The sequence below is a fragment of the Typopeltis vanoorti genome, chromosome 14 (genome assembly GCF_054136105.1).
Source record: "Typopeltis vanoorti isolate ZY-2024b chromosome 14, IOZ_Tvanoo_1.0, whole genome shotgun sequence".
Classification (NCBI taxonomy): Eukaryota; Metazoa; Arthropoda; class Arachnida; order Uropygi; family Thelyphonidae; genus Typopeltis; species Typopeltis vanoorti.
In genome coordinates this window covers 72,164,045-72,188,841 of record NC_143562.1, presented here as the reverse complement: position 1 = coordinate 72,188,841, position 24,797 = coordinate 72,164,045, and the positions used below count along the sequence as shown (strand labels likewise).

Here is a 24,797-nt window from a genome sequence, read left to right as displayed (position 1 = left end):
CTCTTCTCCAAAATTTCTGACATTTTTATAAATATCAAATCCTACAATCTTAGAATATGGTTCTCACACTTGAAACATGCACCTTCCTCGGAATGCTTGACTATATTCAGAAGAAAGGTATTTGGTGAATTAATGACTCCTCTCGCTTTAACACTCTGTTGATGTAGACAAGCCATGTTGTATCTTTTCTAAGGTTCCATAAGCGTTTCTCCACTGAACAGGCCATTACTATTCCTTCACTTTTTTCTAATCACGTACGAACCCCAGCAGCTAATGTCCTCATCCAGGTACATTTAATTACTTTTGCATTATTCAATGCAACAACAACAGTTTCCACATACAGTCAATTTAGTCGTTAAGATATTTAATGTGTGAACCTTTGTTTGCTTACTCTTTGGTAAAAGGTTCAAAACCATAATAAAATTTCTCAGTATTATTTAATTTCTATCTTTTCTTTATTATTTCAGAATTATCTTATTGTGCTACTTGATAGTTAAAATGACTTTCGTAACTATTTTGATATGATGAATTTTATTTTTAGTACACTTTATTGGCATATTAAAGAAGAGATAACAATGAATAATTCCAACAAAAACAGAACGCCATTGACTTCTGCTATGGAAAACTATTGCGAAGATACTTATTCAAATTCACGTTCTTCAGGCTGCTTCGTTTTCAACTCCACTACTGTCTATTTAAATTATTCATGCATACCTAAAGAAGTAAAAACCAAAGGATTCAGATTAGCGATTTATACATACCCAGTTCTTAGATCCTACCCCCCCCCCCCCCCGTCGTAATGTTATTTTCATGTCATGCATTCGAAGGATTTTATAGCTCACCATTCATGAAACTGAACTCACCATGTTCAGAAAAAAAAAACAGAAATGTTTTTTTTTTCTGAACATCGGTAATGAGCTTTAACATTAGTGTATGTTTAACTAAAGGAAACTATATTGTTTCGTTACATGTCTTTCAAGGGATCTACAATAGTGATAACAAAATACAAGTCAATCTTTTAAAAAAATATAATATAAGTGTATTCATAATAAGAATAAATTTCACAATTTTTTTAACGTTTAGAAGCTGCTATTCTATAAATTAACATTTAAAAAACTTTCCTTGTTTATATCATCCTATTATTACCTGTACATAAATCCATAATTTTTACTACATGAACGTCTTAAGGAGAAACGTATGAATATAAATATTGGATATGCAGATTTTGGAATGTTAAAAATATGTGAACATGCAGGTAAATTGTAAGTAAACAAAGAGAACTTACCCAATATGCTCGTTCGTCTTTTATTTGATCTTTATGTGGCTGAAAGTAATTATGAAACTATTAGTTTATAAGTATTTCTATGAACTAACTGCGAAAATAAATCTAGTTAATCACAAATTTAACACGTTCGCAGTAAAATTATTTAATACGATTGTGGGTATTTAGATGACGATATTCTATATTCGTAATTCTCTCATTCAATCAGAGGTGGCAGGTGTTTTTTTTTTTCCTTTATGGAATTCGATTTTAATCCGGAAAAAATAGAATCAGCCAGAAAATAATACATGGAATTAATAAACAGAATACCCACGTTTCCATAGCACTTGAGTATTCTATTGTGTTTATTAATGACAGATTAATGAAACAATTCTAGACGAAAGCAATCTATAAATGGTTGAATGCAATATATATATAAATGGTGTTGGACAAGGAGATGGCTTGGCTTTCTTACTGTTTAACACAACACTTGAAACACAGCATCACTTTCAGAGATGCTGGCATTAATACAAGGGGAACTATTTTGTACAAGACAGTACAAATTATGGCATATAAAGACGATATCGATATTATAAGAAGGACACGAAAAGCAATGGAAGAAACTTTCATCAGTTTAGAAAAGGCAGCAAAGAAGATGAATTTGCAGACTTACCAAGAAAAAACAAAGTATATACCAATGTTGGTTTTGGCTTTCATCCAACCTTATATCTGCTAGCTGTTGGTTGACCCAACATTCAAACATAAAAAAAATTTTTATTATAGTGTGCCGCTCTATTTTTGAGATCACACAATTATTGTGAAGAAATCAAGCATCAAATAGCACAACAGCAACGTGAACTTACTACATGCCGAAAGTTTCTTATTTATACATGGGGTTTCCCGCAAGATTCTTGTTTTAATGAGCGGTGCAATTAAACTGAAATTAGGCAAGCACAAGAATCAAGTTAAACAAGATATTTAATTCTCTCCCAAATTATTCTTACATAAGAAACGAGAACTCTATTAAGATCAATACAATTAGAAAATAATTTATGCATTCTATCAAGTATTTAGATTCTACACAGCTGAGTGCATCGTTTACTGCTAGAACATATATAAGACTTTCACAATTCTCATCCGTTAGGTGTTCAACTGTTTCACTTTAAAACATTAATATTCAGCAAAACACTTAAAAATTAATTATTTTTAATCTCATAGAATAATCATAAACTTCAATTTTATCAAACACTTAGCTGGCATCATCAATATCTATCCATCAGAGGATTAAAATAGTTCTTAAAAGGCTCAGTTTTGAATTTACATATATATTGTGAGATAACACATTCAAACACATTATATTATAAATATTATAAAACATTAGTTTCACAAGGAAATGTTTTATAATATCACTCATTCAAGATTGACTAGCTGGCTCCAGCAACACGAAATTTGACCAAGTTCTCCGAACACAAGCAACACTATCACACGTTAGTTAGAGAATAGATATTCTTACTGGTATGATCATCATAGCTTACACATTATAGAAAATTCTTACAACACTTATAGGCATTCGATAATCTTTTACTATAGGCAACACAAAACTTATAGTATCCTTGAGTTTAATAACTTATTTATTAAGACTGAAAAATGCATTTTCTTGCTGGTAATAACTGATCTTACGATAAATCTCGATCATATTATTATCTTTTCACTCTGGTAAATTCCTTTACAAGGTGAAAGGAAACTATAAATAAATATGAGTTCGAAGTAAGATTCGTTAAAATCAGAACAAGTTTCCAAATCTTTGTTACGTCTTACGATTCCAGGTTAGATCACATCCCACGACCTTCCTACACTCTCTCCATTTTCCTCCTGGTTCCTTCTTCCTCTATCTTCTAAATCCTCTTTCTTTTTCCCGCCCAACCTTTTTTTTCCCCGCTCGTTCAGTTTACAACGAAATTTTCACGTGATCGTTGTACAGTTCCCAACGCTAAGGCACGCACTATCTCAAAATAACTTGGTTTTCTGACAGCAGCCAGTCAAATCACATTAGCAGAGTCCTTTGGAAATACTTTCACTTTCAGTAACAACAAATAAAATGCGTATATTACAGTTCGCTTAGGATACAAGTTAATAAAAAGAATTTATATAAGATAAATAACTAAAAAAATACAATTATTATTTCAATGAACAAATAACAGCAAATGTTTGATAACAAATAGGAGCAAACTTAGCTCAGGAAATGCAATTCGTGTTAAATCATGAATGAAGTATTAATAATCATAAAATTCTTCATTCACAATATAACACCAGTAACCAGAAAGATTTTGTGATTATAATCCTTCTCAAATTGAAGTTGGTTCCTATAAATTTGAAATTGTATATAGTTTTATATACTTTGGATCAGAAGTTAATTGAAAATTTGATATCAGTACTGAGATTCAGAGATTTATTCTTTTCGCAAATAGATGCTTCTGTGGACTTAGGAAACACCTAAAGTCGCATCTGATCAAGAAAAATGAAGATAATGATGTACAAAGTACTTGTAAGACCAGTGTTAACTTATGCCTATGAAAACTGGGTATTATCAATGGCAGATAAAGGATTGCTAAATCAGTTTGAAAGACGAGTTCTCAGATATGTTTTTGGAGAATTACAAAAGAATGGTGTGTGTGTGTGTGTGTGGAGAAAAAGATATAACCATGAGCTACACATATTATTTAATGAATCAGACCTTATTAACTACAGAAAAACAAATAGATTATGTTGGGCTGGACATATTATACGCATGGATTATGAACATGTTTATTGCTAAGCCAGAAGGAAAAAGAAAAATTGGAAGACCTAAATTAAGATCGGAAGATGGAGTAATGCAAGATATTAAGGTTTTAGGAGTCAAAAATTGGAGGCGTTTAGTATTGAAAAAGGAAGGATGCCAGAAGTTTCTGAAGAAAGCCAGGGTCCAATTAGAGCTGTCCAGCCAAAGATGATTATGATGATGATTTTGTTTCTTAATATTAGGTTTAGGAGTGCTTAAGGGTCAAAGCTGTATAACTGAGAGGAGACCTCCACATAGCCTTTAAAGGAATGCGGAGAACCGACCAGGGCTTCCGACCTAATGTCCAATCCTCACCTTCTCGCGGTGCACCCTGTTGGGTATCTACCTTGATACTGAACGAACGAGGATGGGCTGGCAATTTGGGATTTAGCAGAGCAAATTGTATTCTTATTGGTTAAACCAAAATAAAAAATGATGGTACAACATGACAAAATTTCATGCCGGCTGGGGCGTCGCCCGGTTAAACAAGGCCTCCGTTGTTTTCGCCAGGGAACCAGGGCGAACAGCGAAAAGTCAGCTACTGGAACAAATCTGAAAACAAACCCCAACTCAACATCACTAGAGTTAAAGATCAGTACTATCAACGTAAGAAGCCTGAATGGCAAAGAAATGGAGCTAGCTGAGGAATTAGATAAGTACCAGATCGACATAATAGGGGTGACTGAAACAAAAAAGACCAAAACTGGTGAGATCTTTCTGAGCAATAAATACAAAATGTTATATTCAGGCAATGACAATCAAGGAAAAGAAGGAGTAGCCATAGTCTTCAACACAAAATACGAGGCTAATCTTCTTGAATGGCAGTGAGTCTGAAGTAGAGTAATGTGGGCAAATATGAGAATGGGGAACTGGACAATGAGACGTATTTGTGCCTATGGTCCCACAGAAGGTTCTACTAAGGTAGAAGTGGAGGAATTTTTTGAGGCTTTAGAAAAAGCAACTGACACAATGAAAAAGGAAAAGTTGGTCCTTGTTGGGGATCTAAATAGTAGAGTAGGAAATGATTGTGAGACATACAAAAATATTTTGGGAAAATTTGGAGAAAAGAGCAAAGCTAATAATAATGGCAAATATCTGTTGGATTTCTGCTCAGGACATGGACTGGTTATTACTAACACCATGTTCCAACATAAAAATGTGCACAAATTCACATGGAGAGAAGAGGCTAGGAATAAGAAAAGTCTCATTGACTATGTTATTGTTGATAGTGATGTTTTCTCCCTGGTGCAGGACACCAGAGTGTACAGAGGATTTGAAATTGGAAGTGATCACTATTTAGTCTTGAGCAGGATAAAATTGAATTTCATATTGAAAAGAATAACATGTAAGAAAGTTTTAAAGCGAATAAAAGTTGAGCAGCTCTCAGATGTGAACTGTAGACTAAAATACAGAAATATTATTGAAAAGAAAATGAAAGAGTTTGAGAACAGGAATCAAACCTTGGAGATTCAGTGGCAAACTCTGAAGGAAACATTGATTGATTCTGCCAGAGAGGCATGTGGTGAGGTTGTGTGCAAGGATAAAAAAATCAGAACTCCCTGGTGGACACAGGAAGTTAACGAGGCAGTGAAGGAAAAGAAGAAAGCATATCAAAAGTTCCTGGCAAATAAGTCAGCTTTTACTCTTACAGAATACAGAGACAAATGTAAGAAAGCTAAACAGTGTGTAAAACTAGCTAAACAAAAGTCATGGGAGGACTTTGGCAAGAATATAGAAAATAAATATCAAGAAGGTGGCAAATTATTCTGGAGGTTGTTGAAGAAACTTAGGAATGGAGGAAAGAGTGCTGTAAAAGGAATTAGAGATGATAAAGGTGAAATGAAAACAGGAGAAAAAGATATCCTTGAAGTATGGAGTAATTACTTTGAAAACCTGCTAAATGAAACAAGCAGTGATGACAGCACAGTGATAAAAAACACTGACCAGGCATGCAGTCAGGAATACATATCCATACTTGAAGTAGGAAAAGGCATCAAAGTCTTGAAATGTGGAAAGGCAGCAGGAGTAGATGATATTCGACCAGAAATGCTGAAGTATGGTGGTATAAGAGTCTTACAGTGGCTGCACTGCATAGTTCAGAAAGCCTGGACAGAGGGACGAATTCCCGATGATTGGAGTAGAGCTCTCATAGTACCCACATATAAAAAGGGAAATAAAACTGAATGTGAGAATTACAGAGGTATTTCCCTACTGAGTGTTCCTGGCAAGATCTATGCAAGTATACTTGAGAAACGGTTGAGAAGAATTGTGGAAGAAAAGCTTGGTGAAGAACAAGCTGGATTCAGGCCAAATAGAGGCTGTTAGGATCAGATCTTCACTTTACGACAAATAGTCGAGAAAGCATTGGAATATAACAAAGATCTGTATTTAAGTTTTGTCGATTTGGAAAAGGCATATGACAAGGTGCCAAGAGAGAAGCTATTCAATACGCTGCAGTTATATGGTGTCAATGGGGCATTATATCAAGCAATACTTAGTCTTTATTTGAGTTGTGAGTCAGCAGTTAGAATTGAAGGAAGTACAGGAAGATGGTTTTAATGTTAAATCTGGTGTGAGACAAGGATGTACATTATCCCCTCTGTTATTCATTATCTATATGGATCACATTATGAAGGAATGTGGTATTAAACCTGATATCAAAATTGGAGATGTTAATGTCAGCTCTTTGCTTTATGCGGATGATGTTATACTTCTAAATAAATCCACTACAAGTCTGCAAGATTCTCTGACTAAATTGACTAGCTTCTGTAATAGATATGGTATGAAGGTCAGCAATAAAAAGACAAAGACAATGAAAATAGGCAGAATCATTGAAAATGTCAACTGTTGTGAATGGAGAACCTGTGGAACAAGTAAAACATTTCAGCTACTTAGGCACAATTTTTACTGAAGATGGTAAACTAAATATAGAAATAGACAACAGAATCAGCAAAGCTGGTATCGTGGGAAGTCAATTGAATAAATTCATATGGATAAAAAAAGAAATTAGTCGGAACACTAAATTAGCTGTATACAAGACTGTGTTCAAACCAATTTTAACTTATGGATCTGAGAGCTGGGTCAGAAGTAAAACACTTGACCAAAGACTAGAGACCGCAGATATGAGAGTCCTGAGAAAGATTAGAGGCGTGAACAGATGGCATCAATGGCAATATCATATTAAAAATGAGGATATTAGGAAAGAACTTGACATTGTCAGCATCCAGGAATGCGTTAGCAGAGCTAATCTCAGATGGTATGGTCACTTAAATAGAATGGGAGAGGAAAGATTAGCAAAACAAGTGTTCTCTGCCAGGTTGGCAGGAAAACGACCCAGAGGAAGACCAAGATATAGGTGGATTGATACGGTACAAAGTGCCTTAGACGATAGAAATATAAGATCTGATAATGTTGGAGTCTTGACAAGTAACAGACTGATTTGGAGGAAAATTGTAGATAGGAAGTTAGTAATGATGTAATTTGTTCATGTAGTACTGTCATATCCTGTACACCCCTTGAGGGTACATGGCAGGAATTTGATGATGATGATGATGATGATGATATTAGGTTTAAAGCAAATTAGAATCTTCGCACTTTATAACAAATGTTTATACAAATCTGGAAGAAAATTTACCTAGAAAAATTCAAATGGAACAAGAACACAATTAGATCACATTTTAACAATAAAGAGCGAGTGAGATCAGATCAAAATTGTAGATCTTATAATGGTCAATAGTGTAGAACAGTAATGCGATCACAGAATACCTCAGTGGATTTGGACATTTAACGAAAAAACTATATAGATCGTTAGAATTAACTAATTCTTCCTACCATAAAAACCACAAAGAAGCGACATAAAAAACTTAGTTTCATGTATATCGAACGACCCATCCATGAAGTAGCAGCAAAAATTTAGATTACAAAAGGCTTCGTGATCTTTAAGAAGTTGACAATTAATTATTGAAGAAGCTGACATAGAACATTGAAGAATTAATAAAGCAACACAATAACATTAAACAGCAATTGTGGAATCCAATGGCACACACAATATGCATACTTAGCAAATGAACTAAATTATCATGTCTATATGGCCTATCAAAATGACAATGAAAACTACATGCAAGCTATCTTGTTAGAAATTAGAACATCATGAATATATATGAAATTAGAGCACCTACCAGGTAACTAATGCGTTTTTCACCATAGAAAAGAAAAAAATAAATGTCTAAGAAAATAAGGTGAAGACAAAAATAAGAACTGTTGAAGGGAAAAACTACTTCGAAATGCTCATGCATAATTCATTACTACTCATAAAACAAACAAGTTTCTTGAAAAATCACATCCAATGTCATGACTTAAATGGCTACTAGAAGGAGCAAGAGATAACAACCTTCCTTTAATTTGACATTATCGATCTAAGATGCATTCAATCTGTAGACAAAGGATGTTCAAAATTCTCACTTTATTATGACAAACCCTTGAAATCAAAACATAGCAGAACCGTACCAGAAATACCACGCAAGAAGATATGGTGAAGGGAGAGATAACAGAGCTTTTCTATTTCACTGGAAGTGCTTCAGGGAAACTCTTCGGTATGAAATATTTTTATTACTTCACTTGAGTAATAAAAGTATTCAGACTCACAGGAAATGGGTACGAAATAGCTCATGAATATTCAGCAGAAAAAACCCATATAACCAGTCTCAGTTTTGCAGATGATGTTGTGATGATGGACCTAACATTTAGATTTCCTCGTACCACCGTAATAATTTTTAAAAATGTAGCAATGATTTGGTACTGCATTAAGTAATAAAATATATTATCATCAATAATATATTTACTTAATATACATGGTCAATTGTTATATTAATATCAGTCAATTAATATATTAAATTAATAAAATTTATGCTTAAAGTATTATACAAATTAATAAAATCAATATAATTACTTACTTAGGCAATATATAATTTATGCATTTAATATGTTATTAATTATTAATTAAATCTTAGTTAATATAATTAAACATATGCTTCCTAGACATGGAAATCATGTCTGGGAAGATATGTGTTCTGGGAACCACAACTAATTAATAAGAAAAAAATTCCAAAAAGACCGCTGAGGTAGTGGACACACCAACTTAGACATCAACCCACATCTACGTGCAGTGTTCTTTCCGCACCATTAATGTCCACCTCTGTGTCTCAATTAGCTGGTCTGTAGAAGCCAAATAATGGATACCAACTAGAAGTGGAAGGCCAAGAAAATTAAAACAGTTTTGTTTGTAATAAATAATTACTATTTTGAAAACGAGACTCTTGAAGTATCTGACATTTAATATACTTTTATCTACGTGAGGTGTTGCTATATGTATATTTCTATATATTCCTTATTATTATATGAATAAACGATTATGAAGATGGAAACGTTATTTATTTCATTATCGCTTAATGAATTTTGATATATTGAATTCAACAGGATATCAACAGGAGATGATAAAGTCATCTCCAGTAGATATGTCCTGTTTGTAGTATCACAACACCCATCGTTAGTAAAGCTATTATTTATTTAATTCAGCACAACAGTGACATCCCTTGGGAATTTACGTCTGTTGATTTGCGTTATTATTTATCTTGTTTAAGAAATTCCGTTCTTAATTTTTATCGTTCAGACAAGAAAGAAATTTAGTTGGAAGATGGTTTCAATCACTCAATACGAAGTATTTTTGATTTGCATATTTATGATTTATTTTATCCTATTCATGTTCCTGGTAATCAGTGTGTGTGTGTGTGTGTGTGTGTGTGTGTGTGTGTGAAGATTCTTTTAATTTACTGTGATATCTGTCTGAAGTTTTCTTGCTAGTTATGAATTTTTGTTATAATTGGGTGACATTTCATAGATCACCATGTGGCAGTTGTTAATTTTTATATATTTCTCAAAATGAACTGTAAGTAATGCCAGTTTCCATTGCTGAAAGTTCATTAAGAAAAGGATTAAATAAAAAAAAGAAAAGAAAATGAAAATACTTACAACGCCATGTAGTTTATCGCCCATGCAATCAGTCACCTGAATATAAACGAAATTAAGATAATTAAACGTCAAACAGCATACATAAACAACAATGTATTATAATAATGCATTATTTATTTCTGCATTATTTTAGTACACATAATGCATAATTTATTTATGTATTATGCATATTTTGTTAATTTACATATCTATGGTTGGTACCGTGCCATAGAGGGTAATCAATGTAATAGTTCATACCATCTGCGATTCTTAAATTCTCATAAATCAAGTATATTACAGCATCGAAAAGACTTTATGCTGACAAGTGAAATTATATATATGAAGGATATTAATCTATTATTGTTAGAGACAAATCGAACTGAAACTAAAAAAGTTTCAAAATTCGTCAGATATTGTTATCTTATGACAGACTGTAGAAACGGTGGGTTGTGCAAAATGGAGTGCCATTGAGGAGTTCTTTGACACATTCTAGGTATCACGTGATAATAATAAAGATAATAGTGCCTTCTGTAAAAGCGTTGCTAATAAATTTTCTGCTCAGCGTTTGAAAATAAAAGCACATTCTGATAAATAAACGCCACCAAAAAATTAACTTAAAAAATATTTGCACAATAGTTTAATAACAGCAATACAACTTCCAAAATCCAATAAAACTGTTGAATGAGTTGGAATTGGGATGGAGGATATAACGGGTTGTTTAACCCTCTGAAACAGGTGTTTAAATCTGTTTTATTGTTATTTGTGTTTAGCACAGCGAGTAATTCATAGCATATTACAACTGTTTACTCCTAGCATATTAACTCTGTTTTATTGCTGTATTTGTTTATATTTACTAGTATATTTTCTAAGATATTGCAATATTAATGCAGTAAAATAGCGACAAGGCGCACACAACAATAGGGCGGGAACAAACATGAGCGTTAACCTAAATACTGATGTCGAAAACAAGAACACGTGACCCACTGAAGGGAAACGATAAACAACATCTATCAGGCAAAATATGGTCGTGCCAGGAAAGACAGGAGGTGCAAGTCATTCAAAGAAGGGAAGTCTGATCGTGTTTGGATATCGCAGTATTACTGAAGGTAAGGAGGGTAGGATGCTAGCTCTTTCTTGCACGAGATCAGATAGAACTGAGTTTTGGTGGCAGTGAAAATTAAAAGGTTGCCCCTGCCCAACTGGGATATAGCTAGTAGATTTGAGTTCAGATCCCTGGTCGTGGTAGATCTTTAGATTTCTAATACTTGAGCACTAAGAAGTTTGTCAAATGAAAAGAAGGAATGGTGTATACTGTCGTCAGCAAAGCTATAGATAGGATTGAAAAACTGCGAGAGCAGGTCATTTTTGTTTTATATAATATCCTCAGGAACAGAACCCTGGGGACATTAGACATTGGTGGGGAAATCTGAGGAGAGTAAGCCCTCCACCATGACATGTAGTAAGCGACCAGTAAGAAAGTTGGCGATCCAGTTGCAGAGTGGGGACGGTAGACCATAGGATGGCAGTTTGATGAGTAGGTCCCTGTAGCAAACCCGATCAAATGCCTTTGAGACGTCGAGGGCAACCATGTGAGTTTCTGCAAATTTCTCCATAGCTTGAGTCCATTGGTGGGTGGTGAAAGCAAGAAAATCAGCTGCAGATCGCGAGGGGTGTAATCCAAACTGCTGGTCACTGATTTGATGGTGTGTCTAGATGGATCAAACATTGGTTTGTTATGACTTTGCCCATCATTCTTGAGAGAACAGCAGTGAGACTATTTGAATGGTAGTTTGTTGGTTGACTTTTTTCACCTTTCTTTGGGACGGGCTGGATGTAGACCTGTTTTCATATGGTCGGATAGTTGACAGTTGAGTAGGATAGATATTAACGAGGCGATACAGAATAGGCCAGATCTGGGGTGCAGATCTGGCCTATTTAACACAGTAGGTGGGATAACATCCGGACCAGATGCCTTGTTTGTGTTCAGATTGTTAAGGATTCTTCGGTTTTTTTTTTTTTTTTGGCAGGAGACATTCATTGTGGAGTGGAGAGAACTTTTCCCAGGTCATCAATGCAGCAATTGGAGAAGAAGAGTGATACAAGTAAGTTGATCTTGTCCTTTGATGAGGTGACTACAGTACTACCTGTGTGTGAGAGTGATGGAAACCTGGTTGTTCAGAAGTTGCGCCAAATGGTCTTGGGAAAGGCCCACAAGGAATGACTGTGGGCCTTTCCCAAGAGGAGCTTCCCAAGGGCAGGAGGCTTGTTTGCATCATTTGGCCCCTTGAACCTCTGACTTGGACTTGGTAATGATTCTTTTGAAAATAGTGAAGGCTGCAGTATAGGCAGAGAAGGCAGCTGGAATTTTCGTCTCGAGCCAATTGTGGTAGGCAGTAGTTTGTGTTTTATTTTACAGCATTGGTACACTTTTTTTTGAGACCCAAGGCTTGAATGGTGACTGGGAGTTTGTACTGAAATATGGGATGAAAGCCTTCATTCCTGTAAAGATGATTTCTATTATTCGGTCTGAGCAGGTGTTTGGATCAGAAGAACTGAAGCAGTAGTCAGACCATGGGAAGGCGCAATAGAAGTCCTCCCAGTTGGTACCCCCCCTTGTAGTGCTAAAGGACACGAGACTGTGAACCGGTGGGTGGAGGCTGTTCTCCATCAAAAGAGATTTGTATGAGGTTGTGGTCCGAGTTTCCAAGAAGAAAACCGACAAACCACAGTATACGTGGAATTGAAGCTGTTAGGAATAGGTTAAGCCTGTTGGCAAATTAGAGAGGGTTGTCTGGTATTCTGACGGGAAGATTGATGATCGGAGATGCGTAATTGCTCATGGTGAACACCACGGCATCCCTGTCTGTTTGATCGATGAAGCTGCAGAATGGGGGCCAATACGATTTGTGGACACTGACGTCCCCAAGATGGATGACCTCGCTATTGGGATATTTAGGCTGCAAAAAGTCGAGATTTAGAGAGAGAAAATTGAAGAGGCAGAGTGATTGACTGATTTTGGAGAGAAATTGAGGGAAGAAATGAAAAGAGAAACATAATAACATTTGGACGGAATTTTCTATGGACTTACGTTATACATACGAATTAGCAATTTTAAATACAAACTTGTTTAATTTAAATTATAACTAATTGTATATTACAATTTGCAGGCTAATTTCATTGATCAGTATTTTATTTAATTATTATTATTATTACTCGGATCACAACCTCATAGAAATCTCTTTTGCTGGAGAACAGCCGCACCCACCGGTTCACAGTCTCGTGTCCTTTAGCACTACAAGGGGGTACCACCTGGGAGGATTTCTATTGCTCCTTCCCATGGTCTGACTACTGCTTCAGTTCTTCTGATCCAAACACCTGCTCAGACCGAATAATAGAAATCATCTTTACAGGAATGAAGGCTTTCATCCCATATTTCAGTACAAACTCTTAGTCGCCATTCAAGCCTTGGGTCTCAAAAAAGTGCAACAACGCTGTAAAATAAAACAAATTAACAACAGTTCAGAATGACATAAAGGAAACCTGGCACCTGATTAATGAAATTCTGGACAATATACACAGAACCACTGCCTCAAAAACAACAAAACAAAGCTTTGCCTGCGACTCCAAATCCCTCAAACAGTTGGCAAACAACTTTAATCAGCACTTCGTGAACTCTGTCCAAAAACTACAAGAAACAACCTTTCCTCACACAAACGAACATTCTCCACTAGGTCCACAAGCAAACCAGTTGATGTGGTTTCCCACAGTAACAAAAGAAGAACTATCACTGACAAATTAACCCTAACAAAGGACCGTGGTTAGACATAATCAGACCAAAAGACATCATGAAACACTCAAGCAACCTATTTCCAGTTATACAAAAACTGTTAAATAAAATCTTCGAAACGGGACACATACCTGAAACACTAAAAACTGCATTAATCACACCCATACACAAACATGGAAAAAGAAACATTATAAGTAATTACAAATCCATCGCCACGTTGTCTGTACTCAACCAAATCATGGAGCGCATCGTGCATCACGAACTCTCCACGTACGTTGAAAAATTTCAATTCATACCCAAAACACAATATGGCTTTCAAAAAAAAAGTAACAGCAACACTGCTGGAAGATTTCACAGACCTAATAAATGCTGCATTGGATAAAAACAGAATAACATTAGTGGTATTCATTGACCTAACAAAAGCATTTGACACACTAACACACAAAACCTTGTTAGCGAAACTAATGCATATCGGAATTGGAGGTCGTCTACTCCAGTGGTTTATAGCATACATGAAAAACAGAAAGCACACCACACATATACGATCAGTGTACAGCAAAGAGCTACATATAACTTGTGGAGTACCGCAATGAGCTGTCCTATCTCCCATTCTATTTAACATATACACACACGACATAAGCCAACTTCACCTCAAAGGTAAAATCTTCCAGTACGCAGACGATACGGCCATGGTATCCATTCACGACAACACAAATATGCAACACGATATCAACCAAATCACTAACTGGCTAACCAAAAACGGCATATTGTTATGTCCCTATCTTACGATTTTGTTTGTCTTACAAATTGCATTCGTCTATATTCTTCTAACTTCTACTTTCAAGACATCATCAAAATTTCTATAAAATATCTGAGTTATTGTTCCCCGTAGTATCCCTAGTATTTGTATTTTAACTGCATTTGTATTTTAAATTTTATTATTAAACAAAAGGTTTGTTATTTCTCCAAACATGGTACATATCAAAATACTCAACTAAATTACTTACACACTAAAATTAGCTTAATACAAGTAGCTGGGCTATGATTCGACAAAGTTACTACGATCATGCCGCGACAAAATTTCATACAAAACATGAAATCACCTAACATGGAAAAATTAGATTACCACACACTATTAGATTATTCAACTTCAAGTATACTAACAAATCATTAACTACTCTAGCACATACTTATGACAATTCCGATTCTCTACACATCACACTAGGCATTCAAATTCCTCAGGCTACTTGATTACTCATTTCACACTAATCAAACTCAATAGTAACAAAACCATTTACTTCATTAACACACAACTATGTCATTAACTTTCCTTTTACAATATAGTAGGCACTCAAGATTCTTAGGACAATTAATTATTCCCAAATTAGCAACACTAGCTAGCTTACTTTTAACTCTCTATATCAAATTCTAAAGTCCTATTATAATTTCTCCCTAATCACTTTAACAGTTCCGTATTATGACAATGGTACCTATCACAAACAACTTCTAGTTAACATAAGACAAAATTCACAATACCTTTCTTTAGCTTCACTTACGGGCCTTTACCTTCTACTGAACGAACTTGCTTGCATAACTTCTTGCAATTCAGGGCTATATAAACATCTGCGCTGTCGGCTCTACTATCCGAAACGAGGACATCGATATTTTCACAGCTTCGTATGACTCTATGGTATATTTCGCTTTCTACATAGGAATACAGGAATAGTTTTCCCGCTCACCTTCGATTCCTTGTTGTGGCATGAGGATATAAGCCATATCTTTCCACTCAGGAATACCGTGAAATCCACTAGAAACCCAAACTAAAACCACCGCGACTATCCAAACGTTTCTTCTCCTCTCGCAAAAGGCAATAAGGCCTCAAGCCTCCTTGACTATCTAAACGTCTTCTCCAAAAACCAAAAGAGCCTACCTTTTCTGTCTCTGAGCCTCGAGGGGGGGGGGTTACCAACCCTTTTATAGCTGCCTCCCCAACGGCGCCCTTTCTTACTTTTTTCTCCTGCCTCCTACTTGTTTTTCATCTGTTTACCAATTGGGTAGCATTTTGCCACCAGTCATTTTGATCGGCAACTCGTAACGAAGTTTCTATCCGGGTATAGGCCCTAAGCGATATTCCGTTATTTCTCTTGTTAGCCTCTATCTTAACCCCTTTCAAATACCTTTCTCAGAATTCTACTTAATGCTTAATCTGTAGCCTCTCACATAGCGTATTTCATGACTCATTCTTTTCTACTTATGTACTTAACTCTTTTATTCTTAATCGCATTACAACATTAATTCTTAGATAGCCACTTATTTAATACAAATTACTTGTTTAGTCATAATACATGTTAATACATTCTTTTCTTTTGCTATTTTAACTAAAGAATAGACCTTTAGATTTTACTCAATTTATACTGGATGCAAGAATATTTTTATTAATAAATTATTCCTTCTATGCAGGGGTTTTAATTTATGTTATTTATTTTTCATGTTACACCACGATAACTGAGAATATTATATTCTCAAGATATCAGGTGTAACAATATATATAAACCCTGGAAAAACAAAGCTGATGATATTCAAAACCCCCACACCCTGCCCATAGAAACTAAATATCTCACTATCTGACATTCATCCTCCTATACACAAAGTGCAGAACCTAAAATCAAAACCATCGCACAGGTGAAAACAGCACGCTATCTGGGACTTCACTTCGATGCTGATCAAAGTTAAATAGCCATACAAACTACCTACATACAAAGATTAGGATAATAGCAAGCAAACTATATCGTTTGAAAGACATTGCCCCAACCCACATAAGAATACTAATCTATAAAACATTATGTGAAAATATTTTAAGATATGCAATCACATCATACGCATTCTGCACAGACTACAGACTTAACAGGTTACAATGGTTGCAAGATAGAATGGTAAAACTGATATTCTGGGAACAACTCACACTTATGCAGGAAGCACGGATAAAACATATTTAAGGTAAAACACTTATGCCACTACACAGTCATGTTAAAACATTACTACAGCCCAAACTATAGAGTAATCAGAACAACATATGAAATAACAAGACCATAGTCAACAAACTACATAACACTTAAGTACAACAATCATCACGGCAAAGCCACCTGAAACTTCTACATACTTGACATGATAAACAAACTGATGTTTGACAACAAAAACCTAGGAACATACAGAGAGCTGAAACAGGCATGTATAAATATTATAGCGAGAATGAAAATTAGAGCAATTTCTCTTTTTCTCTCTCTCCCCCCGCACGCACGCACGCACGCATCACGCACACACACACACACACACACACACACACACACACACACACACACACACACACACACACACACACACACACACACACACACACACACACCTATGACAAACCCCCTCTAAAAACAATCACTACAAGAACACAAAGAAACAAACACACCATGTCTAAATCCAACCTTATTTGCAACAAAAAAAAAGTTAACCTGTAATAGCAGTCTAAGTCTTCCAAGCATGTAGCATCAAACAGTAAAATCAACATCTTTGTAGAACTCTGGCATTTACTCTCTTCAACCTTACTCCTTATAGCATTTACTTGACTCGTAATTGTAGAAGGATATATGTCCCCAAGGAGTTGCTCCTTCTCAATCACAGCGTCATAGCATTTCTTAAAGTTCCCAATTCCCTTTTCATATGCTGCTTCCTTTAGTTCGTTTCTCAGACTTACTCGGAAGTATTGAAAAACAGCCCACTCTAAATGGCGTTTTTCATCTTCGGGTACACTTAAAGAATTTGCAAAACTAATCAATCGGTTGTGGTAATCTGAGACGCATTCTTTCTCTTTCTGGATGCTTTTCTGGAGTTTCCAGAGATTCGGTCCTATGCTCTTGGCCTTTGCAAATTGAGAGATAAGGATTGATTTGAATCTCTGGTAGTCCATTGTTTCCTTCAGGAGATGTGAGGAATAGAAAAGCTTTCAGCTTTTCCAGTTAGCTTACTGCGAAGCAATATAAGTAACTGGAAGTCGCTCCACCTTCCTATCTTTCTGAGTTCTTCAACAAAATCAAAGAAAGACCTCACATCGTCGGTCTCCTCATCAGAAAACTGAGGGAAAATTTGCTGGGGGTTGATGCTTCTAAAAAATTCTGGGTCACTTAGTTCTGTGCTGCTTGCTAGCGCCATACTTATCCTTTTTGCTTACAAATTTTATCTGAATTGCTCAAACTTTCCCTTCCAAAATTTAGTTCTACTATTTTCTTCTCATGTGACTGACACCACTTCACTGTGTTTGATTAATTTACTTCTTTTTTAATCTATTAAACACATCCTGTCGACTGCTGTGCCATTGTTAGAAATGGCCTTTTATTATTTCTATTCTATGTTTATTTTTGCTTATATTTTATTCTTTTTTTTCTTTTCTTATTATTACTTCTCTTATCGTACAGTAATTTACTGTTTCTCGATTCTATCCCCTTGCTTAATTAAAGCCTTATATAATCAGATCCTAACGGCTGCTCCATTGTTGGGGATGTTTCTTCTTTATTTTTATTATTACAGTCGCAAATATCAATTCTATCGCGTATGTCTCTATATTAAATAGATTGCATCATTGTTATGCGTTCCACATTAATAATAATAAGCCATACGTCTCGTTTCTTTTATGCCTCTTCGTACTTAGCTTAACCTTTAAGGGCCACCAGAAGATTACCCGTTCCCTGAATTCTATATATTATCCTGATTACTCAAGCACATTTATTTTTACTGCGCCAGCTTGAGCCTTAAAGTTAGAGATAGACACTGCCTTTAGTTTAACTATAGAATGTCAGGTGTTACTAGAAATATAATTAAATTCCTAAAAACGTGGACTCTCTGGCATAATTTACTCTTGTTTGCAGTCGTGCCCTTACTTTCAATTGGGGTATTCCCGCACACTCACATGTGCTCAGGTTCGATTTTTATGAAGGGTCAGAGTCAGTCAACATGATCAGAAACACATATATTTAAAGAATAAAGCATTTATTAAATCCAATTAATGATGCTACACAAGTTAAATTGATCACCAAATTCTAAAGTTAAATCGTTACCTCTCATTCACTCTCTCAGTCTTAAATTAATTTTAGTATTCTACCTCAAAGTATCAGCAATTCAATATCTCAAAAACTCATTACATATTATACTTATGATTATAATTCATTCTAACGCTAAGTTCAGAGTAATTGCAAAATTTCAATATTTAAATAACTCAATACACATTTACACTTAGGATTATAATTCATTTTTAACATTAAGGCACTTTAACACATTCTTCAAACTCATTCAGAACAAACATAACAGAATCTTTATCTGGTTGAAAGTTCCTAAAGTTCGTCTCAGGAAAACATAGTCATTTACACAGATCTAAGCTTTTCACTCATCCTTCTAATACAAATTTCAAATTTCGTTCTCTTAAATGTTAGTCAATCTCAAAAGGCCAAAATAAGTGAGAGTACTTATCTATTTTCGGTTTCCTGCCGCCCTTCGTCCTTTGTTTTTTCGAATCTGATTGTCTCTATTTCAACGCCACGTGGGTTAAATGCGCTCGCTTGTGCTGGACGCTATACTTCTGCCTAGATTTTTACCTAGTTGGACTTCTTACTACGGCCTGTGATTTTATCTTGCCGAAACTCTACTATGGAGTCATACTGAACTCTATAAGTCAGCCCTCAAATATGAGAACTGAACTGCGAAGAACTCTCGGAGCACACGGAGAGAAAACTCAGGAACAAGAAAAAACTGGGGTCATTTACTTCCGTGTGTCGGGTTATATACCTTCTCCTGGAGCGCCACCTTTCCACGTTTGAAATTTCTCATCGTTTCATCAATTGGTCTCCGTTCGGGTGACTTCACCGATTTACATACGGGACTTCTTGGTTCGTTGAATGTATGTGTCATCGTGCTTTCTAAGATATAGTGCCCTCAGGTATTTCTCTGATCTTACTGCATTTAGGGTGATCTTTGCCCTATGTCGATGAATAATTCGCATTCTTTCACTTGCGTTATTTCATTAACAATTCCCCTCTTATTTTGCCCTTTTTTTCTGACTTACATTTATGCTAGACACTCAGGTATAAAGTTTTAAAATTCACAAAATTCACAAATTATTATGTAGGAAGTTGTTACAAATAAAAAACACATTTTTTCTGCTAAAGGATAAGTATGCAATTATGATTTTATGTAAATTGTTAGATTCTGGAATGGTGACGTCAGGTAAATTCTGAAGTTGCCTATTTCAGATCTAACAAAACACACCGTGTCTAAATCCAACCTTATTTGCAAAAAAAAAGTTAAACTGTAATAGCTGTTTAAGTCTTCCAAGCACGTACCAACAAACAGTAAAATCAATACCTGGCTTGTGACCATTACAGGAACATAATCATGAAACCACCACCATCTATCATCTATTATCTTCCTCAGATAAGCTCCGCTAAGATTCGAGGAAGAAAATTATTAACTTGCAAGTATCTGTTATTCACAATTGTAATGTATTATAAATATTATATATATGTATATAATTATTATAGTATCTATATATGCAATTTATCTGAGACATAAGAAAAAAAATATTTAAGAATATTATTAACTTGCAAATATCTGTTATATAATTGCTAATCGTATGTATATAATTATTACTGTATCTATGTATGTAATTTATCTGAGACATAAAAAAAATAATTCAAAAAAATTATTATTATTTTTATATTGGACTCATATGTGAGAGGTTGACTGGTCAACCTATAGTATGTTAGTACTGTATATGGGTAGGTTGGGAAAGGAGAAATTTGTTTACATTTGATTTAAAAACCTGTGTGTTGTATTCCTTTCCTTGGAAAATACGTCAGGGGGAAGACTGTTCCACAGTACCGCAGTAGCAGGGATGAATGAGGAGGAAAAGAAACTTGTTCTGTGGGTTTCAAGATGCCATGAAAGATGTTGAGCGGCAGCTGTACCAGTGTTCCAATGGGCTTAGTACAGGGTGGGGGAATTATTGATGCTGTTTCAGATGATCATTTCCCATGGACATATTTATAGAATATACAGATTGCAGAACCAAGCGTCTATGTGAAAGTGGGGGTGGAGGAGAGTTGGTGAGGGATGGGTCATTTATCAGTCAAATGTTTGTCCTCTGTATTGAATCAAGCATTTTGAGGGAGCTTTTTGGAGCCCCACTCCAGATGTGAGAGCAGTATTTGAGAGACGTCCGTATTTGTGACTTGTATAGTGTTACCAGCTGTTTAGAGGTGAAGTAGCATCTTAAGCGAAAGAGAAAATCCAGTTTTTTGGAAGCTGAGGATGCAATGGTTGTGATGTGTTTATGCCAGGAGTGGCTTGATGTCAAGGTAATTCCCAGAAGAGAAATTTCATCTTGTCTGGGAATTTGAGTGTTATCGACAACAATGCTGGGGGAAATGGTTCTTTTTTGTGAGAAATACGAGAAAACTGAGTTTTCCTAGCTTTGAAGTTAACCAGGTTATCTGAGCCTCATTGGCGGATGGCTTGGAGGACGGAATTGAGGGCAGTGGTGGTTGATGTTCTGTGGGTTGAAATGAGTTGTGTAGAGTAGGGTTTGTCAAATGAAAGGGAGGAGTGTAATGTGATATCGATATTCTCTACAATACCACTAAGGCCTAGAAATTTTACTCAAATCCTATCTTGGATCTTGGAAAAATATAGAAAATTGGAAAAATATAGAATAAAAAAGGTATAGAAGCTATTAATGTAGGTTATTGATATAATATTGAAAATAAATAGAAATATTGAATTAATTATGAGTAATTTATGTAAAGATTTCCCAAATGCACATTTTTTAACAAATTTCACAAATTCAAGTGAATACATGACTTATAATTTTATGAAATAATTATACGTAATGATATACATACTCGTTTAGCATTTGGATTGTAATTGCACAAATCATTTATATATATGAAATGGTGAAAAATTCTCTCTTGATAAATTTGAGAAAGACATTTTCTATTAGCACGCCCCGCCTGAAAAAAGAAATCAAATTTATTAATCATAATACTGCTGATATTTCTTCAAATTGTTTCACTAAAACTATTTATATGTTCCTCAGATTTCAGTATCCTTTCCCAATAATTCTTAACTTATCAGAAGTTTACAACAAAAAGCTGTACTATCATTATTAAGCTGGAGTCATGTTCTTATCTGTAATTAATTCTGTAGTGTAACAATTTTATAGAATTGGGGTATTCGTGATTCTCAGAGGCTTTCTTATCACAGTAAGACAGGGGAAGAGTCATGGTTGCGAAGGTCAGGGTTTAATTCAGGTATTGTTCTGATGGAACTTGCTATAGATGTGAGAAAAATATTCTCTAGTAGGAAGAATTTGTGATGTTGCGATATTAGCGGTATTTTTTTTTTTTGTAGATATAGTAAAGGACACAGTTAAAAAGAAAACTTAGTTTCAAGAATGTTGAGAATAAAATCTACGTGATATCCCATAACAAGAAAGAAGATTGGCATTAAAATAATTCCATGACAAGAAATCTTGAAATTTCCAAACATTTAAAGATTATCAAAGTATATTCCTGAATAGCGGCTTATAAATAAATATTTGCAAAATACGAGGAGAACAGAGTTTTACGACATCGGCAAAATTTTGGTTGTAATTGAATTTCATTCATGAAGGCCAACACGAAAGAAACTCCCTGCTTAATTCTGAAAATTGACGAGTAGATCCGTCCCATTCTCACTGTGAAATATTAGAAAAAATATGATAAAAGTTGCAAAAAAACAAATAATAAGTTTAAAAAAATAATAAAAAAAAATCGGAACTCTTTATACAAAACCTGAAAAGTGCCTTGAAAGCGCAGGCAATATTATAAAATAACATAAAGGGACACAAACATTTCAATGCATCGACATGAAATACAGATGCGTTTGGAATTTTAAAATAATTTATTTGATTATATACGTTATGATATTAAAGGAGTTATACGTACATTTCCTTTCAACAACTGTACACAACCAGCGGCTGCAGCTTTGGTTTCTTCATTTCCTAAAAATACATTACGGAAACGATATAAATTAAATCCTATGATATGGAAATGAATAGAATATGGAAAAGAAAAGAATACAAGCAAGGAAATAACAATGAATAATCGTGTATATATATTTTTTGGATGGTTTTAGAGTGTTCTTTTTAGAATGTTATTAATCTGAGTTTTGGCTTCTTCCTTTGGCAATTCTAGATGGAACGGTGTATCAATGATTACCCCATTTTCGCGTTTTTTCTTTTTATTCTCATTTTGGTTAACGGAAATCATTATTAACTTTGAAGCAATCGCTGCAAAGTCTTCTCCCCGGTTTTAACCCAAATTAATTTTCAATAAAAATAAAAATCTTACACCTCCTTCAAATTTATCTCCTCGATTTAAGGGATATTTCAAACTGAGAGAATATTGCGAATAAAAACATTTGTTAAATATATGAAATCGAAACAATTTGTTTTTCATTTCAGAGAAATTATATATTTTGATTTAATTTTTGACATCAGTTATCAGAGAAAACAGCATTATTTTTTCTATTTGTTACTAAAGAATACTGAATCTGACTCTGAAATACACGTATCTTGAAAACTTGTTTTCAAGACACGTGTATTTCAATATTTCAAATATTAAAGGTAAGAGAAGTTTTAAACTGCCTGTATACCTTTGTTAACCTTTCATGTTTAATATGATTTGTTCAAATATAAATATAACAATAATGTCTGATATATAGACCGTTGTCCTAAAAACTACAAAACATTTTCTTTGACTGATCATTTGCTCTAAATTACCAAAATCACAACCCCTCTCAAAATTCTTAACAATAATAGTAATTAAACCAATCAATTCCCGATACTAATTTCTTGACAGTTGAATAATGCATTCAAGTGAGAAAAGTAATGTGCAAATCAGTGTAACATGAATATATTGAATAAATATACAATTAAGAAACAAAAGTAAAAATTATGAATTAAAAGTAAAACTTACAAATTAAACAACAAAACATTAAAAACATTAGGAACGCTAAATTCGTAAATAGGTCATAAAAATAACTCTTCTATCATAAGTTCATTTACTTTTCGTAAACTACATGACAGTTGGCATGAATGCTATCCAACAAACATTTAATTGCATTCATCAAGTTTCTCTATGCGAATTATACAATCTTACAATTACAAGGTGCTTTACAATATAAAATTAGGATGATTATCATTATGACTATAATATTTTATTATTATTTTTTTAAAATAATTTTTATATACTGGTTTTATGGAGTATATAAAAGTTAATTACAACTTACTGCAAAAAACTGCGGGAGGCTCTTCATGGCCTTCTTGAGCTGATGGAAATCCAAGCACGGAATGTCCCAAAAATAGAAATAATAACGCCAGGTAAAAAGCCATTTTTTATTTGGAAAATGTTCTGCTAAAGAGAGTCGTCTAAATATACGAACCAACTATTTCTGTTAACCAAACGATATACCACAGTTTGCGTGTGTTTACATATACAGTGCTCAGAAAGATATTTAAAAAAAAAATCTTAGTAGATTCCTTGGAATAATTTTAATTTCCTGCTGATATAAATGACGGAAGGAAATCACACACATACCTGCGTCTGTGTGTATGTATGTATACTGGTAATTTTCTAGAACTATAGTTATCGATTAATTATTTCCTTCCTGTTTGCCTATCACACACACACACACACACACATACACACGATCATTGGAGGGAGCGCCATACGCACCACGTCTATAAAGCATCGAATATTGTATGAATATTTAAAATGTAAAAATAAAGAAGAATTTCTATTCTTCAGGTTGAAGACCAATTCACTAAAAATGTTATTCTTTGCAAGAAA

General features: G+C 34.5%; 1 protein-coding gene across 1 annotated transcript; it reads right to left on the bottom strand.

The window, feature by feature from the left end:
• Positions 1 to 514: 514 nt before the first annotated feature.
• LOC150099648 (uncharacterized) lies at positions 515 to 24,394 on the bottom strand. Its single transcript, XM_090404232.1, has 6 exons — positions 24,238 to 24,394; positions 22,893 to 22,948; positions 21,810 to 21,917; positions 10,107 to 10,142; positions 1,286 to 1,324; positions 515 to 714 (listed from the first exon to the last, which is right to left on the bottom strand). Exons 1-6 carry the CDS (start codon positions 24,338 to 24,340, stop codon positions 685 to 687), a joined length of 372 nt encoding a protein of 123 aa, XP_090260358.1. The 5' UTR covers positions 24,341 to 24,394; the 3' UTR covers positions 515 to 684.
• Between the last annotated feature and the right edge of the window lie 403 nt (positions 24,395 to 24,797).